Source organism: Equus quagga, chromosome 14 (genome assembly GCF_021613505.1).
Source record: "Equus quagga isolate Etosha38 chromosome 14, UCLA_HA_Equagga_1.0, whole genome shotgun sequence".
NCBI classification, from domain to species: domain Eukaryota; kingdom Metazoa; phylum Chordata; class Mammalia; order Perissodactyla; family Equidae; genus Equus; species Equus quagga.
This window is the reverse complement of record NC_060280.1, coordinates 24234977-24256258: the sequence shown is the minus strand read 5'-3', so window position 1 is coordinate 24256258 and position 21282 is coordinate 24234977. Positions and strand designations below refer to the sequence as shown.

Here is a 21282-nt window from a genome sequence, read left to right as displayed (position 1 = left end):
CTTATCTATTTACACTACCAATGTAAGTCAAGGTTAATAGGATGGCTGCTACCAAAACAAAACAAAACAATACAGGAAATAAGTGTTGAAGAGATTGTGGAGACAACGTAACTGTTGTGCACTGCTGGTAGAAATGTAAAATGGTTCAGCTGCCATAGAATACAGTATGATGGTTCTTTAAAAAGTTAGTAATAGAATTACCATACAATCCAGCAAATCCACTTCTGGTTATGTATCCAAAAGAATTTAAAGTAGGATCTCAAAAAGATATTTGTACCCCCTTGTTCATAGCAGGATTATTCATAATGGCCAAAAGGTGGAAACAACCCAGATATCCATGGATGGATGAATGGATAAACGAACTGTGGCGTATACCTACAATAGAATAATATTCAACCTTAAAAAGGAAGGAAATTCTGACACATGGACAACAGGGATGAACTTCAAGGACATTCTGATAAATGAAAGAAGCCAGTCACAAGACAAACACTGTATAATTTCACTTATATGAGACACTTAGAGTAGCCAAATTCATAGAGACAGAAAGTACTGTGGCAGTTGCCAGTGGCTGGTGAGGGTGGAGGGGGCGGGTGGAATGGGAAGTTGTTTAATGGGTATAGAGTTTCAGTTTTACAAGGTGAAAAGTTCTGGAGATTGGTTGTGCAACAATGTGAGTATACTTAACACTACTGAACAGCACACTTAAAAATGTCCAGATGGTAAATTTTACGTAATATATATTTTACTACAATTAAAAGTTATTAAAAATTTGAAAAATAGGGGCCGACCTGGTGGCGCAGTGTTTAAGTTTGCATGTTTCGCTTTGGTGGCCCAGGGTTCGCCAGCTTGGATCCCACTTGTAGACATGGCACCGCTTGTCAAGCCATGTTGTGGTAGGCGTCCCGCATATTAAGTAGAGGAAGATGGGCACGGATCTTAGCTCAGGGCCAGGCTTCCTCAGCAAAAAGAGGAGGATTGGCAGCGGTTAGTTCAGGGCTAATCTTTCTCAAAAAAAAAATTAAAAATAATAATAATGAAATGGATAGGTAAATTATGATTCTCCCATAAATTAGCATATTTTCCAGACAGCAAATTTTGTTTGCAATATAATAAGTATTTTAACTCTCTGTATGAGGAATGTGAATATGTTATGTTCTCATAAAGACAGTGTCAGTTTAAACTACTTAGTGTGGAAGATAGTTATAGTACGCTCCATGAAGGAGCTAAGCTTCCAGTTGGTTCTTGAGATCTGAGTACAAGGTCACCAATCAGTCAAAGAAATAGAATATTCCTGGCAGGAAAGTCAACAAGGATAAGAGCTCTAAAGTAGTAGAAGAGCATGGCATGAGAACAGAGGGGTGAAGAATTAATTATGTACTGTGTCTGAGGAACACTATGAAAGATGAAATGGGAAAAATTGCTGGAAAGGTAACCTGCCACAAAGTGCCTATCTGCCTTAGTTACCATGCTGAGGTGGACGTTCTTGAGAAACTCCTCCCTGAAACTGAATAGTGAGAGGCTTGCAAATCCCATCCCTTGACATCATCCAACACCAATCAAACATTTGGAAACTACCAGACTCACCCTGATTGGGGAATCACCAGGCTTCAGGGTACCTCAAGCATCTTAAAAGTTACACCCAGCAATTGAAGTCATTCATATATCAATTTATTCATTCAATCATATTTCATTCAATAAATATTAACTGTGTGCCTACAGTATGCCAAGAACAGTCCAGAGTTAGGCTATAAAGAAGTGAAGAAAGCAAAACACTTGTCTTCATGTTTGTCAGCTGTTGTGATTTGATTGACCTCATTGTGATCTCTCTCCACATAGTCTTTTATTCTTCTGTCTAAGCTAAGCTTTTTAAATGGCTATAGGCCACCAAGAGGGGAAAATGGAAGTTGCAAGGTCCATATACTCTGGAATTCACACAGTATCATTTCACTTGTATTCTATTAGTCAAAGGAAGTCATAAGGCCATCTGATATTCAAGGGGCTGGAGAAAAGATTGTACCTCATGACAGAGGGAATGGCATGTGTGTACAGCAGAGGGAAGTATTATTGGCTACCATTTTTGCAGATGGTCAACCACACAAACTGTTAGATTGACAAATGTTCAAAAGCTTGACAACAGATTCTGCTGGCAAGATTATGAGGGAGAAAAGCACTCACACATTGCTAGTGGCAATGAAAAATGGTACAACCACTGTGGAGGGAATCTTCAATATCTAACAAATCTGCAAATGCATTTACCCTTTGACCATGGTAATCATACTTCTAGTATTTAACCATAAGATTTATGAATAGAATTATTCAATAAAAGAAAAGAGAGAAGAAGAATAGAAAAAAAAAATTGAAGAGACCCTCAGGTGCTGGTGGAACAACATCAAAGGATCTAAATTTTTATAGCTGGGGTCCCAAAATGAAATGAGAGAAAATGGGACAGAAAAAAATGTGGATGTAATAATTACTGAAATTTTCCAAATTGGGTAAGAATCATAAATTTACAGATTCCAAAAGCTCAGTGAAACTTAAAGAGGATAAAAAGAAATAAAGTTGTGCCTGGGTGCATCACAATCAAATTAAAAATTAAGGTAAAGTGAAAAATCTTAAATGCAGCCAAAAGAGGCAGAGAAATAAAATACAAGTGTCCACTGGAATCAAGACTCACACCTCGTCTACTAACTTTTAAGTACGTTAAGGGATATAAGTGTTTACATACCCTTAGGAAATAGTTAAACATCATTAACCGTGACTGAAATTTGAAACTTATGAAAAACCAGGAATAAATATAGCTTCGATGTAATCCTTTCCACGAAGAACAAAACTTTATGAATCATTGGTACATATTAATCATTTATATTCCTGTTAAAAATGAGACATCATCCATTAAAATGGGCCTGTAGCAAGAAGAGATTAGAGGAAAAAGCTTTCATATCACAGCATCTTGAGGGAAGCAAGAGAGAAGAGGGTCAGAAGGAACGGAGGGAGAGGGGAAATGGTTTTAGAGACTCAGCCCGTTTGGGAGAACGGAGAGGGTGGTGGAGAAAGCTCGATCCCTGGAGACCCCAGTGTAAGTGCTTCCCTCAAGAGTTCCAAAGGAGAGGATAAACAGCTCAACCCCTGACCCTTCACAAGCTGGATTTTATTACAGATCTTGTGTCTGTCTGTTCCAGACGACTCAACCTAAGGCTGGTGAGAATTAGACATCTGGGGGTAGGGATGTTCCAGGATCAAGGTAAGGACTGGGCTAGTGTTATCTCTCAGGTCAGAGGGGACAGGATTCTTCAAGGCCATTGATATGGGTGGAAAAAGAATGGTGAAGACCAGAGGCACCAATCTGATTGGTTATAGCGGAGGTGGAGAGTGAGGTCTGGAAAGGGAGGTTGAGACTATATGGGCTGGATGGAGGTTACAGAAGGGTCGTAAATAAAGAGAAGGCATCCAATAAATGGCAAGTGCCCTAATCAGACTAGAGATGAGAAAACAGAAACCATATTTACTTAGACTACAGACCATTCTTTGAAAAACACAAAAGGAGCCCTAAGAATGACAGGGAACTGTGGTCACCCGCCCCGGACCAGACACTAGAGAGGGCTTTGGGGAGGCAGCCAGGGCATTTCAGCAGATGTGAGAAGTAGGAGCCAGTTTTCCTCCCCAGAAAGAAAAATCAGTGGCACCAAGAGGGTGACTGGAGTGGAAGAAAGAATATGAGCATAAGATACATCTCAGCCACTGAGCTAGATACATTAAGATACCCCTTCACTTAATATCCTCAGGAACCCATTGAAGAGGGTATTTTATAATCTGGCTCCATCTCTTCATTCCGATGAAAATGGGGTTGGACATGCCTGTTTTCTCAGAAGCTGCCCTCTGAGCCCATTATACTTGGAACATTTTACGAAACTCATCTGCTTACATATCCACCATTCTCCCAAACCCCAAGCCTAGTTAGGCCTCAGGCACATGGCGCAATGCCTGAAAAATAGTCACTACTCAAAATATGCTTGTGAATGATTAAGCGAATGAAGGAAGAAGAGTATATTAGGAAGTAAATGATGAAATCACATGTAAATTCTGTCAACAGAAGAATCTTCCAAATATCAAGTAGTGCAACACCCCTCTCAGTGATAATGTCTTTCTTTTTCCAATTCCAGTCATTTCTAGCTTAGCTCCCTAACTGAGAGCATAAGGAGTGCCTTACCACTGGCACACAAATCCTATCTATGTTACCTCTGAAAGGTCTCTTGACCCTTTCACAGGTAGCAAGTGGTGTGTGGTGAAGTCAGAGATTTCAAATTAGTTTCTGTCAATTGTTGCTTTTGAAATTTGGCAAATGATTCCTATTCTCTGAATTTCACTTTCCTTGGGTAAATGGAGATAATATCCACTTCCTAGAGTGAATGTCTACTCCCTACATGAAGTATATATAAAATGCCACAAGCAACGTGCATATCACAGTCCCTGCAATAATACAGTGCTTAATAAATACTAGTTTAATTCACTGTGACTGTATTACGTTTAGATCCATTCTATTTCTGGAATATGACTGGCCTTTTAGCATCCTGTCTCTTCAGTCAATTACTGCTCCAATAAAACTCCACAGGTAATCTTTCTAAACTAGAGTAACTGTTCTAAACTACTGGCTTCAAGACATCTGCTGGTTGCCTCCTGTGTAAAGGATGGAGTCTAAGTATGAAATTATGATGAAGGCCCTTCACAATTAGGAAAATATGCCTGTACAACCCCCTAGGCACCTGTCAACCTACCCTGGAAACGACTCATGAACATACTATGCATTGATCTGTATATTCATCTTTTCTTATGCTGCTTCCCTTCGCTTTTCATTCTTCACTTTATGATAAACTAGTCAACTTCAGGGTCAAGTTCAAGTGTTATCTTGCTACAGCCTTCCCAGACATACATAATGATTTCCTCTGTGTATTCACAATCCTCTGTTTGAAAGTGAAATACTTACAATAATATCTCTTACTTTAATTAGTTGGAGGTAAGTGTAATTGGCTGTCACTCATGGGGGTACAGACCATATCCTTTCATCTTTGCATATTTTCTATTATTTGCATATTCAGAAAAGATGGAGAGTATTAAATATTCCAAAAGCTCCTGATGTCTTCACAAAGAACATTAGTATAGTTCCTCTCAAGAATCTACTTAAAAGAATATGTATTTTCCTCTCTCTGTGAACAGAAAGTTAGGTCCAAGGTCATCTGCTACCAATATATCTTCCTTAAACCACACTGGTGTTAGCCACACAGTCTTTTCCTTGCTTGGCATGCCAAGCCTAGAGGACCAGCACGTGTGGATTTCCATTCCCTACTTCATTTCCTATGTCATTGCCCTGCTTGGGAACAGCCTGCTCCTTTTCATTATCCTCACAAGGCGCAGCCTCCATGAACCCATGTACCCCTTCATCTGCATGCTGGCTGGAGGAGATGTTGTCCTCTCCATGTGCACAGTACCTCAGGCCTTGGCCATCTTCTGGTTCCGGGCTGGAGAGATCTCCCTGGATCGCTGCATCATTCAGTTCTTTATCATCCACTACACTTTTATGTCTGAGTCTGGCATCTTGCTGGTGATGGCATTTGACCACTACATTGCCATATGTTACCCACCGAGATACACCACTATTCTTACACATGCACTGATTGGGAAAATTGGCGTGACTATCTTTCTGAGAAGTTATTATATGCTTTTCCCCATAATATTTCTTTTGAAAAGATTGACTTTCTGCCACAATAATATTATTCCGCATACGTTTTGTGAACACATTGGCTTGGCCAAATATGCTTGTAATGACATTCGAGTGAACATCTGGTACGGGTTTTCCATCCTAATGTTAACAGTAGTTTTAGATGTTGTGCTAATTTTTTTTTCCTATGTGTTGATTCTCCATGCTGTCTTCCACATGCCTTTTCTAGACGCTCGCTATAAAGCTCTCAACACTTGTGGCTCCCATGTCTGCGTCATCATCCTCTTTTATGGGCCTGGAATCTTCACAATCCTTACTCAGCGGTTTGGACGCCACATTCCACCTCATATCCATATTTTATTGTCTAATGTCTGCATGCTTGCTCCACCTATGCTGAATCCCATCATTTATGGGATAAAGACCAAGCAAATCCAAGAGCAGATGGTTCACATATTGTTTACAAAGCAGAAATCGCTTTGATATAAGAACCGAGCTTTCAGAATCTCTAGCTATCTGTGAAGTGGTCTATGGCAGTGGTGGGTGGGAAGAGTCAGCTGGAACACTAGGAAATAGTTCAGTGAATTGTGTCTCTGGAGCAATTTCATCAGGGAGGTTGCAGAACTGATTCTTCCTTTGTCAAAACGACCTGAGAAAGCAGTGCTATGTTTGACAGAGAAAGCTACCTTCTACAAAGAGCCTGGGACAGGATGAAGTGATTTTCACAAGTCATATATCTTTAATGACACTAGCGTGATCTTTAGAAATAGAGGAAGTGAGAATTGCTCTGGCCTAGGAATATGTTCAGCTCCTCTTCACTGAGTTTCCCACTCTCTGAGACATCTTGTGGTATGTTTAGAAAATCACTTACAAACCTCTATTCCTTAGTGTCTTTCATTCTAGCTAAATGACATTCTTAGCATCAGTGGTTCCTAGGTTTTGCAGTTATTCCTATTATATTTTAACTTATGTCCTATCAACATGCATGTGTGTAATAAGGAAATGTAATGAATTGTGTGTTTCATATTCTGCAGAACAACCCTTGAGGAGACTGAGGGATTGAGACTGTCACTCCTGTGATGTCAAAATATTAATGTGGTTTCTGATGAGGTGATGTGTACTGAGAGAAGGCCGAGGAACGGAAATTCCTCCAATCTCAAGGTCAAGCCCTGTTCTTCAATGATTTCCTCCTCAGTGGAGTGTTCAAGGTCTTTAATGACCTGATTCCTGAACTTTTTTACAGGAATACTTCCCATATCACTTTCAAAGTAGCCCGAATTTCAGACACACCAGGCCATTAGCCCACCTTCTCAGGGTGTTCATGTCTCTGCTTTGTCTTGAAATAACCACGATTGACTTGTTAGGAAACACTTATTCCTCCTTTAATACCCAATTCGCATCTTGTCTCCTCTGTGATGCTTTCTGTAACCACAACTCTTTCCCAATGTATTATTTCGTTGATAATACCTCTACGAGAAAAATAGCATATTTTCTTTTTTCAATGCCTGCTTGATTAAAAATCTAGATTCCTTGTAGAATTTATTAGAAATTATGAAAAAAGACAAACATGAAATGGAATTCATAAATCCATAAACATACAGCTTTCAAGCAATTTTACTGTTAAAATTTTGTTTTCTGTAACTATACATCTCTATCTATATACTTATATATCTATATCTACATCTGTCTCTGAATCTGTGTCTGTATTTTATCTCCATCTGTATCTCTAGCTTTATCTATTCCTATATCTACCTGAAAAATATTATAATATAATACATATATAGAGTATTTACCATACTATATATATGGTCTGTAACCTACTTTTCTTTTCTAGCATACATTGTTGACAGTGTTCATTTATAATATATGCGAATTTATATAATCAATTACTATGTCTATATACTATTTCATTGCAAGATTTTACTATGACATTTAACTAAGCATTCTTCTAAATCCTTTTTATATGACATTGTGACCATATATTCACAAATTTAAGGCTCAATTCTACTTGTTTCTTAGATACACAGCCAAGATACGTTCTTAATAAATTATTTTTAAGTATTGTCTTTTAATGTAAGATGCAAATGCTGAATGTAATACAATTAGAAAACAACAAAAATATAAAGAAAATTCCTAGTCAGGGGAAACCCACTAATAGCATTTTGGTATACTGCCTTACATTTCTTGTTCTGTGCATATGTGTTTTCATTAATTTTCAATCTTACTAGGCATTTGGAGTTTTCCTTTTCTAACCACATAAACAAAGCTTCTCCAAACATCTTATACATAGAACTTACTCTGATCTTTCAATTTCTATTTTAAGGATAGAGTTCTAAAGTGCTATTGCAGATTTAATCCTATAAAATTGCATTCAGAAAGGATGCATAATATATCTCTCTGAACCAACAAGGTATTATTTTCATTTTTTAAAATTTTTGCCATTCATAAGGACAAAAATGATATCACAATGCAAATTTTACTTATATTTTTATTGCTACTGAGGTGAAACATTTATTGGATAGTCATAGTTCATCTTATGAAGTAGTGATAACTACCATTTGTTGAGTACTTATCATGTTAGAGCCCCAGTCTGAGCATTTTACATGCATTACCTTAGATCGTCTTCATCTGAGCTCCATAACATAAGTATTGCAGATGAGGAAATGGAAACTCTACCAAGGAAAATGGCAGAGGCAGGAACAAATCAATTTCTTTTTTATTTGGCAAGTTTCTGCTCTTGACTACTGAAGCTCTTAGATGATTCTGGCTATTCTTGCTTTTGCCCATTTAACTCTTGAAAATTCTATGTTGTCCTTATCTCTTTTCGGTATTTTAAAAAAATTATCAGTAACAATACATGTTCTCACTCTCATATTTAAGTATTTGTCCTTTATTCTTAGTATTTTTAAAAATGATTTAAGTATTAATAACTATATGTATATCTTTTCTTTTGTGTCTTTTTCCATTGGTTAACCATAGAAGATTCTTCTTAAGCTAGTATTTGAGTATTATTCACATCCAATTCTCTATTTTCATTTTATCATGTCTAAATTAGTATTATTTTATCACCATAATAGAGTTCTTATGAGGACTAAATGGGTTAATATATTTAAAGAGCTTAGAATGGCATCAGGCCAAAAGATACACATATTTGCTATAATAATAATAATTATTACTTATTTATGTTTGTCTTAAGATATCTTTATTTAACATTCAACAATTTTTAAAAAACTTTTTGTTTTGAAATAATTATAGATTCACAAGAAGTTGCAAAAGAATAATGTACTGGAAGGTCCTGTTTACCTTTCATCCAGTTTTCCCCTATAGTAGCATCCTGCATAACTGTAGTACAATATCAAAACTGTAAAGTTGTTGGTACAAACCACAGAACTTATTAGATTTCATCAGTTTTATATGCATTGCTTGTGTGTGTGCTTGCAACTGTGTGTGTATACTTCTAAGTAATTACATGACATTATAGATTCATGGAACCACCACCATATTTAAGATACAGAATTGCTCCATCATCACTTATGATTTCGTTTTGTAGCTTCACTCACATCCCTCTCTTTCCATACCTAGCCCCTGGCAACCACTAATTGGTCTTCCATCTCTACAAATTTGTTTTATCATGGATGTTATATAAATGAAACCATACAACACATAACCTTTAGAAACTGTGCTTATTTCACTCAGCATGCTTTCCTTGGATCCATCCAAATTGTTGTGTGTATCCATAGTTTGTTTCTTTTTATTTTTATGCAGAATTCCATGGTGTGGATGTACTACAATGTTTTTAAACATTCCTATGTTAAATAACATTTGGGTTATTTCCAGTTTTTGGCTGTTATGAATAAAGCTGTTGTGAATATTCATGTACACATATTTGTGTAAATATAAGTTTACGTTTCTCTGAAAAAAATGCTCAAGCATTTTTCAATATGCTGCAATATGTGCAATTCTGGGTTGTACAATATGTACATGGTTAATTTTATAAGAAGCCACCAGATTGTTTTCCTGAGTGAGTCTGCCATTTTACATTCCCACCAGCAATGCATGAGTGATCTAGTTACTCTATATCCTCACCAGCATTTGGTGTCCTCACTATTTTTTTATTTCAGTCATTATGATAGGTGTATGCATCATGGTATTAATTTGCATTTCTCTAAATGCTAATGATGTACATTTTTGATATTCTTGTTTGTCGTCTAAGTGTTTCTGCTCAGTGAAATATCGGCTTATGTATTTTGCCTGTTTTCTATTCGGATTTTTAAATTATTTTACAGTTAAATTTTGGGAGTTCTTTATATATTCTAAATACAAGGTCTTATATATCTGGTTTGAAAATAAATTTTCCCTGTCTGTAGCTTGTCTTTTCACTCTCTTAATGGAAACATTCTCAGAGCAAATGTTTTTCATTTTTAAAACTTTTTAAAGTTTTTAAGTTGATAAGCATTCCAATTTATCAATTTTTCCTTTCATGTGTGCTTTTAGCATCACTTGAAAACTCTTTGTCTAGCCCTAGTTGCTGAGGATTTTCTTCTATGTTTCTCCTAAATGTTTTATGAGTATTCATTTTATATTTAAGTCCATGATCAATTTCGAGTTAATTTTTGTGTAAGATGTGAAGTTTAGGTTAAGGGTTTTTTTTTTCCTTTGGATATTCAATTGCTCCAGCACCATTTATTGACAAGACCTGTCCTTCCCCCATCAAATTCCTTTTGTGACTTTGCTCAAAATCAGTCAGGCATATTTGTGTAGGTGTATTTTTGGGTTTTCTATTCCGTTTTATTGATCTATATGTCTATTCTTCTGACAATACCACACTGTCTCGATTACTGTATCTAAATAGTAAGCTTTAATATTAAGTAGAGTTATTCCTCACATATCACTTTTTTCTCAAAATTGTTTTAGATATTTTAGGTCTTTTCTTTTCTATATCAATTATAGAATAAGTAACTCTATGTCTCCAAAACTCCTGCTGGAATTTTGATAGGAATTCCATTAAATATGTAGATCAATTTTAGAAATATTGGTATCTGATATCTTTACGACATTGGGTCTTCCAGTTCATGAATGTGGTATACATCTCCATTTATTTAGGTCTGCTTTGATTTATTTCATAAGCGTCTTCTGATTTTCAGCACACAGATCCTATACATATTTGCTAGCTTTTTCCTAAGTACTTTTTGCTTTTGGCATAATTAAAGATGGTACTTCTTCATTTCAATCTCCACATGTTTGATGTTAATCTTCAACATTGATTTTGTGTGTTAATCTCGTATCCTGCAACTTTAATGAATTTATCTATTCTAGGAGTTTGTTGTGTTGTCTTGTTTGCTTGTTTCATAGATTCCCTGGTATTTTCTATGTAGTCAATCATGTCATCTCTGAGTAGGAACAATTTTAATTCCTCCTTTCCAATCTGTCTGCCTTTTATTTCATTCTCTTGCTTTCTTGTATGGCTAGAACTTCCAGCATTAATGTTAAATAAGAGTGGTGAGACCATACATCCCTACCTTGGTCTTGATCTTAAGAAATATTCAGTTTTTCACCATTAATTATGATGATGCCTATAGACTGTTTGTAGATTCTATTTTTTTCAAGTAGATGAAATTACCCTCTATTCCTAATTTGCTAAACATTTTTATCACAAACGGATGTTAGATTTTGGCAAATAACTTTCCCTCATCAATTGATATTTTATACTTTTTCTTTCTTAGTTCTTTGATATTGTGGATTACATATATTGGCTTTTGAATATTGTACAAGCATTGCATACCTGGAATAAATCCCATTTGTTCATGGTATATAATTCTTTTCATACATACCTGAGTTCAATGTGTTAAAATTTTGTTGAAGATTTTTATCTCTAAGTTCATGAGAGATATTAATATGTAGTTTTATTTTTTGTTCTGTCTTTGCCTGGCTTTGCTACCAAGATAAAACTGACCTCATAAAATGAGTTGGGAAGTGTTCCCTCCTCTTCTATTTTCTAGAAGACATTGTATAAAATTGGTGTTAATTCTTCTTTAACCATTTGGTAAAATTCTTCAGTGAAACTATCTGGGCCTGGAGGTCTCCTTTCTGGGAGCGTTTTAAGCTCAGATTCAATTTCTTTAATATTTACAAGATTATTTAGAATATCTGTTTCTTCTTGGTTGAGCTATATAGTTTTAAATGAATTGATTCCTATTGTTTAAATTGTTGAATTTCAGAACACAAAATTGTTCATAGTATTCTCTTATTATCCTTGTAATGGCTGCAGGATTTGTAGTGATATCCGCTGTTTGACTCCTGACTTTAGTGATTTGTATCTTCTCTCATTTTATCTTTGCCAGTCTTTCAAAGAACTAGCATTTTCTTTCATCAATTTTTTCCTATTGTTTTCCTGTTTTGAATTTCATTGATTTCTGCTGTTATCTTTATTATTTCCTTCCTTCTGCTTCTTTGAGTTTGTTTTGCTCGTCTTTTTCTAGTTGTTTTTCTTTTTTTAGGTAGGAACTTAGATTATTGATCTGAAATCTTTTCTCTTTTCTGATGTAACGCACTTAGTGCTTTTTCCCTCTTTTATTTCCAATCTACCTATGTTATTAAGTTTGATGTGAATTTCTTGTAGACAACATACATTTTTGTTGTTTTTTAATCCATTCTGCCATTCTTTATCTTTCAATTGGTGTATTTATATCATTTTCGCTTAAAGTAACTAATGCTACGGTAGGGCTTATGTCTGACATTTTATTATTTGTTTTCTATTTGTTCCCCAGGTTCTCATTCCTCTGTTTCTCTTTTCTGCCTTCCTATGTTTTTTTTTTTAACATTTTTTTAAAATTTAATTTTGAGTTTCTTATAGTGGTTTATGAGTATATGACTTTGTTTTATATATGTATATAAGTAATTTATATATATTCAATAAATATGTAGGGTTTGAGTATATCAGTTTGTGATATATAAATGAATATATAAAAATTATATATAAATATATAAATCATCTTGATTAATTCATCCATTTGTTTGTTTAATCAAAAGTTTTTATTGCATACCAATATACCAAGCATGGTGCTAGGTGTGGGGATATGCTAAGAAACTCAGAATTTACAGACTTGAAAAGGAGACATTGACTTTAAAAATAAAGACATACACATTTGAATTACACTTGTGACATTAGTTATATAAAATTAGGGTAGAAGTTTTTTCTTTCTTCTCTTTTTTACATTCTGTTATAATGGAGGACCTGGTTAAGTGCTATGATCAAATATACCTACCTGAAAGAGGAACCTTTAATGAGACACACGGAGGATGAGTTCGACTTGATTAAGTGAAACAAGAGGGAGAGAACATTTTTGAAAGAGAAAACCTGTGACATGAGAAAGAACTCGGCCCTGGTGAGGGAGTAAGAGAGGGGTAGCAGGAGTGGAGCCCAGGGAGTGGCTTACCATAAGACTAGAGGTCTACCCGTGATCTCTTCACTCAGGGCCAGGTAGACATTGTTAATAAATAAAGTTTCAATACTAAAAGCAATGAGCATCCAATGAAATGTTTACTTTCAAGGATGGCATGATCACATTTCACGTGTAAAAATCATTTTGGTTATTCCATAAAGAATGTACATTGGGTAGAAGGTGTTAATTGGGAGAATAATTAGGCCATAGGGGAGAAATGAGGGAATGTTGGTGTGGAAAATGTTCTTGCAATGAGAGAGAGAAAAAGTAGATGGATTTTTAGATATATTTAGTGAAGAGAATTTATCTTTTGCTGACATTTGGAGGTTGGATGGCTCAGTGTATGTGGATTGGTGTGAGGGGCAGGGAGTGGAGGGAGAGTGGTGGACAGGTGTGTCAGACACCAGCTCCCTTTCACTGTAAAATGTCTTCCCTCTCCAGCCCACCCACAGAGCACCTATTCATTTCTATATTCTTGTCTCCCCTTGAATCTCTGAACTGACCCCAAGTCCAAGGCTTCCAGTAAGGTCCTTCCTGGCTATGCAGTTTGTGTGAGGGGTAAGTATCATTTGGATGTGGGAACAGGCATGTATCAGTGTGAAACATAGCTCATAACTAGGGATCTGTTTATCTAAATCTATAAGTGATTGTCGATTTTTTTTTTTTTAGGAAGGTTAGCCCTGAGCTAACTACTGCTAATCCTCCTCCTTTTGCTGAGGAAGACTGGCAATGAGCTATCATGGTCATCTTCCTCTACTTTATACCTGGGACGCCTAACACAGCATGTCTTTTGCCAAGCTGTGCCATGTCCGCACCCGGCATCCAAACCAGCGAACCCTGGGCCGCCGAGGAGCGGAACGTGCGAACTTAACCGCTACGCCACCGGTCTGGCCCCTTGATTTTATTCTGACTTCCATTCTCTGTGATCTGAAATGAATCATGTTCAGAATGTAAATTAATTTACTTTAAACATTCTCATCTTGGTTTTATTTCAAAAATAGAATAACTTGATTAAAGAGTCATAAATAATTTTAAAGTATTATCTAGCTGTAAAATAATTCATCATTATAAAAAAATCTTTACTCTAAAACAAAAACTTTATTCTCATCATTTTCCTTGTTGCCTTTTTAAGCTCACTGAACATAATAGTTACAAATTTATTTGATATCCCTTTTCCAGGTGTAGGTTTTTTAAAAAAATTTATCCTGTTCAGTGTTCTCCGAGCTTTTTAGATCTCTGGTTTGGTGTCTGTTATTATTTTTTTGGAAAATTCTTGGCCATTATTACTTGAAATATTTCTTCTGCTCCTGCTTCATTCTCTCTTTTTCCTCTTTCTAGTATTCCAATTATACATATATTACATAAATTGAAATTGTCCCACAATTCTTAAATACTCTTTCTTTTTTTTCATTCTTTATTCTCTTTGCTTTTCAGTTTTTTTATGGGGAATGCTCTGGGCATATTTCAAAATGGTTCTTTTACCCTACTTCTGCCAGGAATAAGAGAGGAGTTTTTTTCTTGGCTCCTTACTATGGGAACCTGATTTTGTTTTCCAAGTGAATTCCAAGAAAGTATGTTTGTCGCCTAAGGCTGTTTCTCTCAGGAATTTCTCACTCTCAAACTAGTTCATATTCAGCCTCCAGCACTTCACCAAAATTACCATTTTAATGCACCTACCAGTTTGTGGCTCCAGCATCTTCTCTGGTTCAGTAGACTTAGGCTGTTATTCTCTGTTTTCAGCTATCTATCTCTAGATTTCAGTGTTATGGTTTGCCCTGTGACCTCAGTTCTCTGTTGGGTCTGAGAAAGGTCTTGATGTTCAGCTTGTTCAGCTTTTTTCTTGCTGTAAGGATGGAAGTAATGGCTTTCAAATTCTTTGCATGTTGGAACTAAAACTGCAAGTCTCTGATATTCTTATCTACTTCTGCAGTAATTCTCTTTTATCGCTTTGCCCAGCTAAGTCTCCATTTTTCAAGTTACTTGTCAACATTATAGCGATAGAGGACAACTCAGGAGTGCTAGGATGGGTTCCCTTAGCAATGGTGTAGGTCAGTGTTCTTTTCTCCTGGTCAGCCTTACTCTTTCCAGTCAGAAATGAAGTAATGCCTGTTCTGCACCTCTAGTGAGACAGAAAGTCAAATGGTGCTGCAATACGTGGTGATATCCCTGGATCTTTTTGGCATTTTCATTGCCAACTATCTCTTAACTTATGAACTGAGACAAATTTAATTAATGTGCTGCTTGATGAAGCAGTTTCTGCTCTGGTCCCTTCTTTGCCAGGAATTTTTCCATTGCTCATCTCCTGACCTTTGGTGAGGGAAGAGATTCCAAATCAGACACATCCGGTCTGTTTGTGTGTAGACACACACCGTTTTCTCCAGCACTCATCCATGGACACTGGAGGCAATCAATTCTATCCATTTCCATTTGACCCCGGTATACTGGTCACCCCATTGCTACAATGACTGAGGCTCTGACTCCCTAGGAACATCCTGCACTCTCTTGAATTATTGACAGGTAACTCTCTAGGGATATTCAGGTCTTTCATTCTCTGAAATTCCCAGCCTCCCAGTTCAAGATGAGAAACTTTTTACAGAGAAAAAAAGACTTGAGATAGCAAACACAGGCAAAAAGAATCTACACACTAAGGGTCACCATCTTTTTAACAGAAGCTTCTGGAGCTAAAAATGGTTCCCTCTGCTGACAAGACTATGAAGCCTGTGAGTTACTTTACATTTTTCTGTTTTCAGGAAAAGACCAAATAAGGGATCTGCATTCAAAATGAAAAATCCAGTGGGTACCAAGTGTGGGTTTTCTCCACCCAGGAATCAGTTCTAGGGCTTTCTCCTTCCCATATTCTCTAAAAGTATATGTGACAATCATGCCATCTTGTAATTCTGGGTCCTTAGGATTGTGCTGGGTCATAATTAGGGATGTGGCGTCCACAGTGGAAAGTTTGGGTGGGCTCAGGAGAATCTCAAGGCATAAAGGAGCCTTCAATTTGCAGAACTGTCTGTGGACAATGAGCAAGCAGATGTGTCTAGAGCCATCACCATAGGGTGATCAGAAGTTTCTAAACCCTGGGACCTAAGATCTCATTGGAATAGACATAGCATCTGCAATCATTTGTAAAAGAGTCTAGTGGTCTTCTGTTTTGCCTGAGGACAGTGCTGGGTAATCTCTTGGTCCTGACTCCAACTCCCAATGTGTTTTATTTTATTATTATTATTATTTTTTTTTTTGAGGAAGATTAGCCCTGAGCTAACATCTGCTGCCAATCTTCCTCCTTTTGCTGAGGAAGACTGGCCCTGAGCTAACATCCATGCCCATCCTCCTCTACTATATATGTGGGACGCCTACAACAGCATGGCGTGCCAAGAGGTGCCACGTCCGCACTGGGGACCCGAACCGGTGAATCCCGGGCCACCGAAGCGGAATGCGCACACTTAGCCACTGTCTCACCGTGTAGCCCCTATTATTATTCTTTACTCTCAGCACTCTCAACTCTTCCTGCTCCACGGTACATCTCCCAAGCTATGCACCTACCTAGTTCAGGCGGCTCTCACCTACTCTGTCTAGGAAAGGCAGAGAGGAATTGTTTTCTTCCTCAGGGTTGCTTTCCCACTGAGACCATTCAGGTGGGTAGGATACCCTAGGTGTTTTAAGTTATTATTGAGAATATTGGAGACTTAACAACAAAGATCCTGCTGTCTTTAAGTGGTGGAAAGAAAAATACCTCATAGTACATAAATAAATTTTAATTATCTTTCTAGCAAACGTGCTATTATGTCAAGTGGTCAGTTTTTGGCAAACTCATACAATTTAAAAATATTTATACTTAGTAAGGGATATAAGTACATTTCTGTTGTTGAATGTATTATAGGAAAGCTAAACAGATGATGCTTTATAGGTGGCATCTGTGACCTTCATGTGATCTAAGAGGCCTCAGATTTTACACTTCACTCAGTAAATGTGCCACTTGGCACGACTGAGCCCAAAAGGTTCAAAAGGTCTCCTTCACTGACTGATGGGCTGGAGCTGCAACCTTGAGCTTGAGGTCTGAGAGTCTACACTGTGCTGTGCTAGTGGGCCTTTTCAGCAGTATCCTCCTGTCCCTTCCCTTCTGAGTCATTAACTCTCGGTGTCACAGGTGGAGGCAACTGCAGCAGCACGTGGTCTTCTGCGAAGCCCAGCCAAGGATTTCAGGTTTGGGGAACTATTCCAGACCCTTCCTGCTTCCAAACTGCTGTCTTCCCTCATTCAGGGAGATATGCTTTTTGAAAGAATACAACAGTGTATGAAATACAAGAAAATAAATTTCCATAGAAGAAGTGGTCATTTTACACAAATAAACAAGACAAATGTAACACAAACAACTAATGAACTTGTGAATGAAAAATACTTCATTACAGATAATTAAAATATTAAAAAATATTACACAGGGGCCGGCCCCGGTTAAGTGCGCATGTTCCACTTCTGTGGCCTGGGGTTCGCCAGTTCGAATCCCGGGTGCGGACATGGCAAACCATCCTATGGTAGGCGTCCCACATGTAAAGCAGAGGAAGATGGGCACGGATGTTAGCACTGGGCCAGTCTTCCTTGGCAAAAAGAGGAGGATTGGCAGCAGAGGTTAGCTCAGGGCTAATCCTACTCAAAAAAAAAAAAAAAAATTACACATTTCTATACTAATAAGCATTAGAATCTCTATGAAGTAATTCTGTGTGATGAATAAATGACAAGCAATAGGATATACTGGAGTGTATGAGGGAGCCATTTGGTATAAGACTAACTTGGTCTGAACTTGTTTTTCCAAAAAAGCCTAACTTGTCCCGTTGAGCATGCGTTGTACATCTGCTTTAAGTATTTACTATGTCCCAAAGATAAAAACAACACCCTTAAAGATAAGGATGTAACTTCCCCCACATCAGCATTTCCTTAAGGATAAGTATCTCTCCCCAAATTAAGCATTGATTGCTGGCCTGCTGCACTCACCCTGTGACTACTCACCTCGAGCCCACAGACCTACTGCCTCCTGTGTTCATCAATTGCTGTGTGAATTGCATGCTGGCAAGATAATCTCATGACTATTGTAAAAGGGACATTCCAATCAATTGTGATACATGCTCTTTGATGGTGTATAACTTCTCTGTATAGTATGCCCCCACTTATGTGGAGCGCTCCATTCCTTTGTGAAAGGACTCTCCCAGGCTACATGGTCCTCAGATCCAGCTCATGAATAAACACACCCCAATTTTGATTTATAGATTGGTTATAGGTTACTTTCATTGATGTGTGAAAAACAAAAAATGTTAAATATTCAAAAACCAACCAGGAAAGCTTCATAATAAAATAAAAATTAAAAGATGTACAAAATTATCTTCCACGTGCACAGGGCCTTCTGCATATTGATACTTGTGGAGACCCAGGCTTCTTATTTGCAAGTAGAGGCTCATAGAAAAGAAAGCCCTGCTGGGCCCTGCTCTGTGAGAGGGTGGGTACTATGGGACAATGATTGGAGTAAAGCCAGAGGGGTCTGGGAAAGCTGACACTTTACTCCTGCACTGGTATCCATGTAGTGGTTGTCCCCATCCTCCAGATAATTTCGCAGCTCTCGCTCTGCTTGTATAAACGAGTATTAATGATGTGACCTTTGCTCACTTCTGTGGCTTCTCTTCTGTTTACCTACAGCTCCAAGTACAATCCCATGGAACTATTTGTAGATTCCTAAATACACAAAACGTGCTTATCTTTCCATCCAGGCCATTCCTGCCTTCCAGAAGCACAGCTCAGCTGAGAGTGATACACCAGAGAAACTCTTGATACAAGATGAGTTTCCAAAACTGGCTATTTTTTCTGCTTTTAACATATTATATGTTGATAGAAGGTTGTTAAGTAAATAATAAAACAATGGCAAGGTCATAGCATGGTTACAAGCCCATTGAATTCATAGAGAAATGAAGCAAATGAAAAATAGAGGAAAAAACCCAAGTGAACAAAATTTGTGCTGAAAAATTTGATGTCACACATACAGAACTGATGGACAATGCTATGGTAATATACACCAAAACTAATGATTTAACAAGTCTGTCTAATGATATAAATTGACAATATTGAACTAAGGAGAAGAAAACCTAAATGGAAAAGTAACAATTGACTCCTTGGAAGTAGCCAAAGCGTATGTCCAAATGTGATGGATACAGATGTTTTTACAGGAAAGTTGTTAAAATTTCAACAACGTTTTAATTGTCTTTCTGCTTGGGACTTGTGCTTCGTCCCAAACCATGGGTCATATGATGGAGGAGGGCAGAAGGGAGAATTGTACCTTGGAAAGTGATTTTCAAAGGTGGCTCTTTTTGTTGTATAACATGCTCTACAAGGGCACAGGATACAGGATTTCCTTGAAGAATATGACACAAAAAATTAATCCATCAATTTATTTTCTTCACAAAAACAGAGGGTGCTCTTCACAGAGACAAAATGTACTGGGAGCATCCTGTGCCCAAGAAGAGTAGTGTAGGGGAGGAAGACAAATTCTCTACCCACTCCAGGTCTTCTGGCTGGCCTACAAATTAAATTGACATGAGACAGAATAACAGGAGAAAATCAAACAAAGCCTTATAACATGTATACATGGGAGAAACCCAAGAAAGCCGAGTAACTCTCCAGAATGGCTGAGCTGCAGCTTAAATATCATCTTCACCTAAAGACAAAGGAGGATGTTGGGGGTAGTGGTTTGGGACTTCAAAGGGGAGGAAGGCAACTCACATGGGGATGGAAAAACAAATGTTTGGTATATAAAAATGGGCTTAGCAATGGCCCTCACAGTGCGTTGATACCCAGAGTTATCTATGGTGACAGCCTGTCCTGGGGACAGGCCTTTTATCTTAAATTCTTTTAGGCAGTTAGGAGGAAGGTCAAAGTTTCTTTCAGAGTCTTTCGTTCTTAAAACTAATCAAGCTAAAGAGACACATTTTGGAGTGGCCAATTCTGATCCCCCACAGTGGTGAAATCTGACAGAGACTCTCCTGTTTAAGGTTACTCCCTATTAGGTTGGTTTCAAACTTACCTCAGTTTCAAAGCACCCCTTTCTGTCCAGGGCCCAAAGGTCCCAATTCATGACTTGAGGCCTCAGCTTCACATAAAAATCAGTTTGAAAACTTCATTTTCTTTTACAATCAACATTATTGAGATACACGTTATGAGCACCAATATGTACCCTAAAAGAGTGTGCAATTTCGTATGTTGACAAAGTTTTACACCTGTGTAACTACCACACAATGAAGATTTAGGAAATTTCAAACACTCCAAAAAGTTCCCCAGGTCCTTTGTGGCCAACTCTTCTCAGTAGTCTCCATCCCTCCCCCACCCAACTCCCATCTCCTAGGAGGTGATGCAGTGCTTTTGGGGAGCAAATGGAACATCAGATCTGAAGGGACGATTCAAATCAGGAGGCTGAATTGAGGGCCTGTGCACAACCATGAAAGTGGTAGGAGACACTTCATGTCTAGCTGGCCTAGGAAGCAGAAAGGGTTAAAACAGTTTCTCAACCTCAGCACTATGCCATTTTGGACTGGATAATTCTTTGTTGTGGGAGCTGTCCTGCATTGTAGAATGATTATCCATATCCCTGGCCTCTAGCCACTAGATGGCAGTAACATCTCCCCAGTTAGACAGCCAAATTCATCCACTGACGTTGCCAAATATCCCTTCAGGGCAAATCCTCCTTTCTCCCCATGAAAACCACTGGGTTAAAGCATTGCTCTCTCTCCAGTGGCCCCAAGGACCGCTGCCTATTTGGCCCCGAAGCTCCTTCCGGGTTCCTCTTCCTGCCAGCCCCCAAATTTCACTTTCACTTCTCAGCCAGCTCCTGGGGAGAAGCTACTTCAAGCAGACTGAGCCCCTGTTTGGTAAGTAAATCCTGACCATACCTGTCCTGGTTTTTTTCACCACTTAAATCAGGAATCAAGGCTTCTCTGCTGGAGCCTGACAGTGTGTGGGGAAGTCTGTGGGAGGCAGGGATGGGAGACTCCAGGAAGAAATTACTAGGCGAGGTTAGGTGCGTTTCCTTTGTAGCTCAGACTTGCTCTGAAGGGAAGAAACGCCAGCTTGCAGGTTTCTTGCTGTCAGTGC

The 21282-nt window shown here is 37.9% G+C and overlaps 1 protein-coding gene across 1 annotated transcript in view; it reads left to right on the top strand.

Annotated features, from left to right (window-relative positions):
- Positions 1-21282, top strand: part of LOC124225223 (tripartite motif-containing protein 34-like) — a 56289-nt gene that overhangs the window by 20577 nt on the left and 14430 nt on the right. The window contains exon 7 of the mRNA XM_046637732.1: positions 21178-21203. Within this exon, the coding sequence (XP_046493688.1) occupies positions 21178-21203 (26 nt within the window). The remainder of the gene's footprint in view (positions 1-21177; positions 21204-21282) is intronic.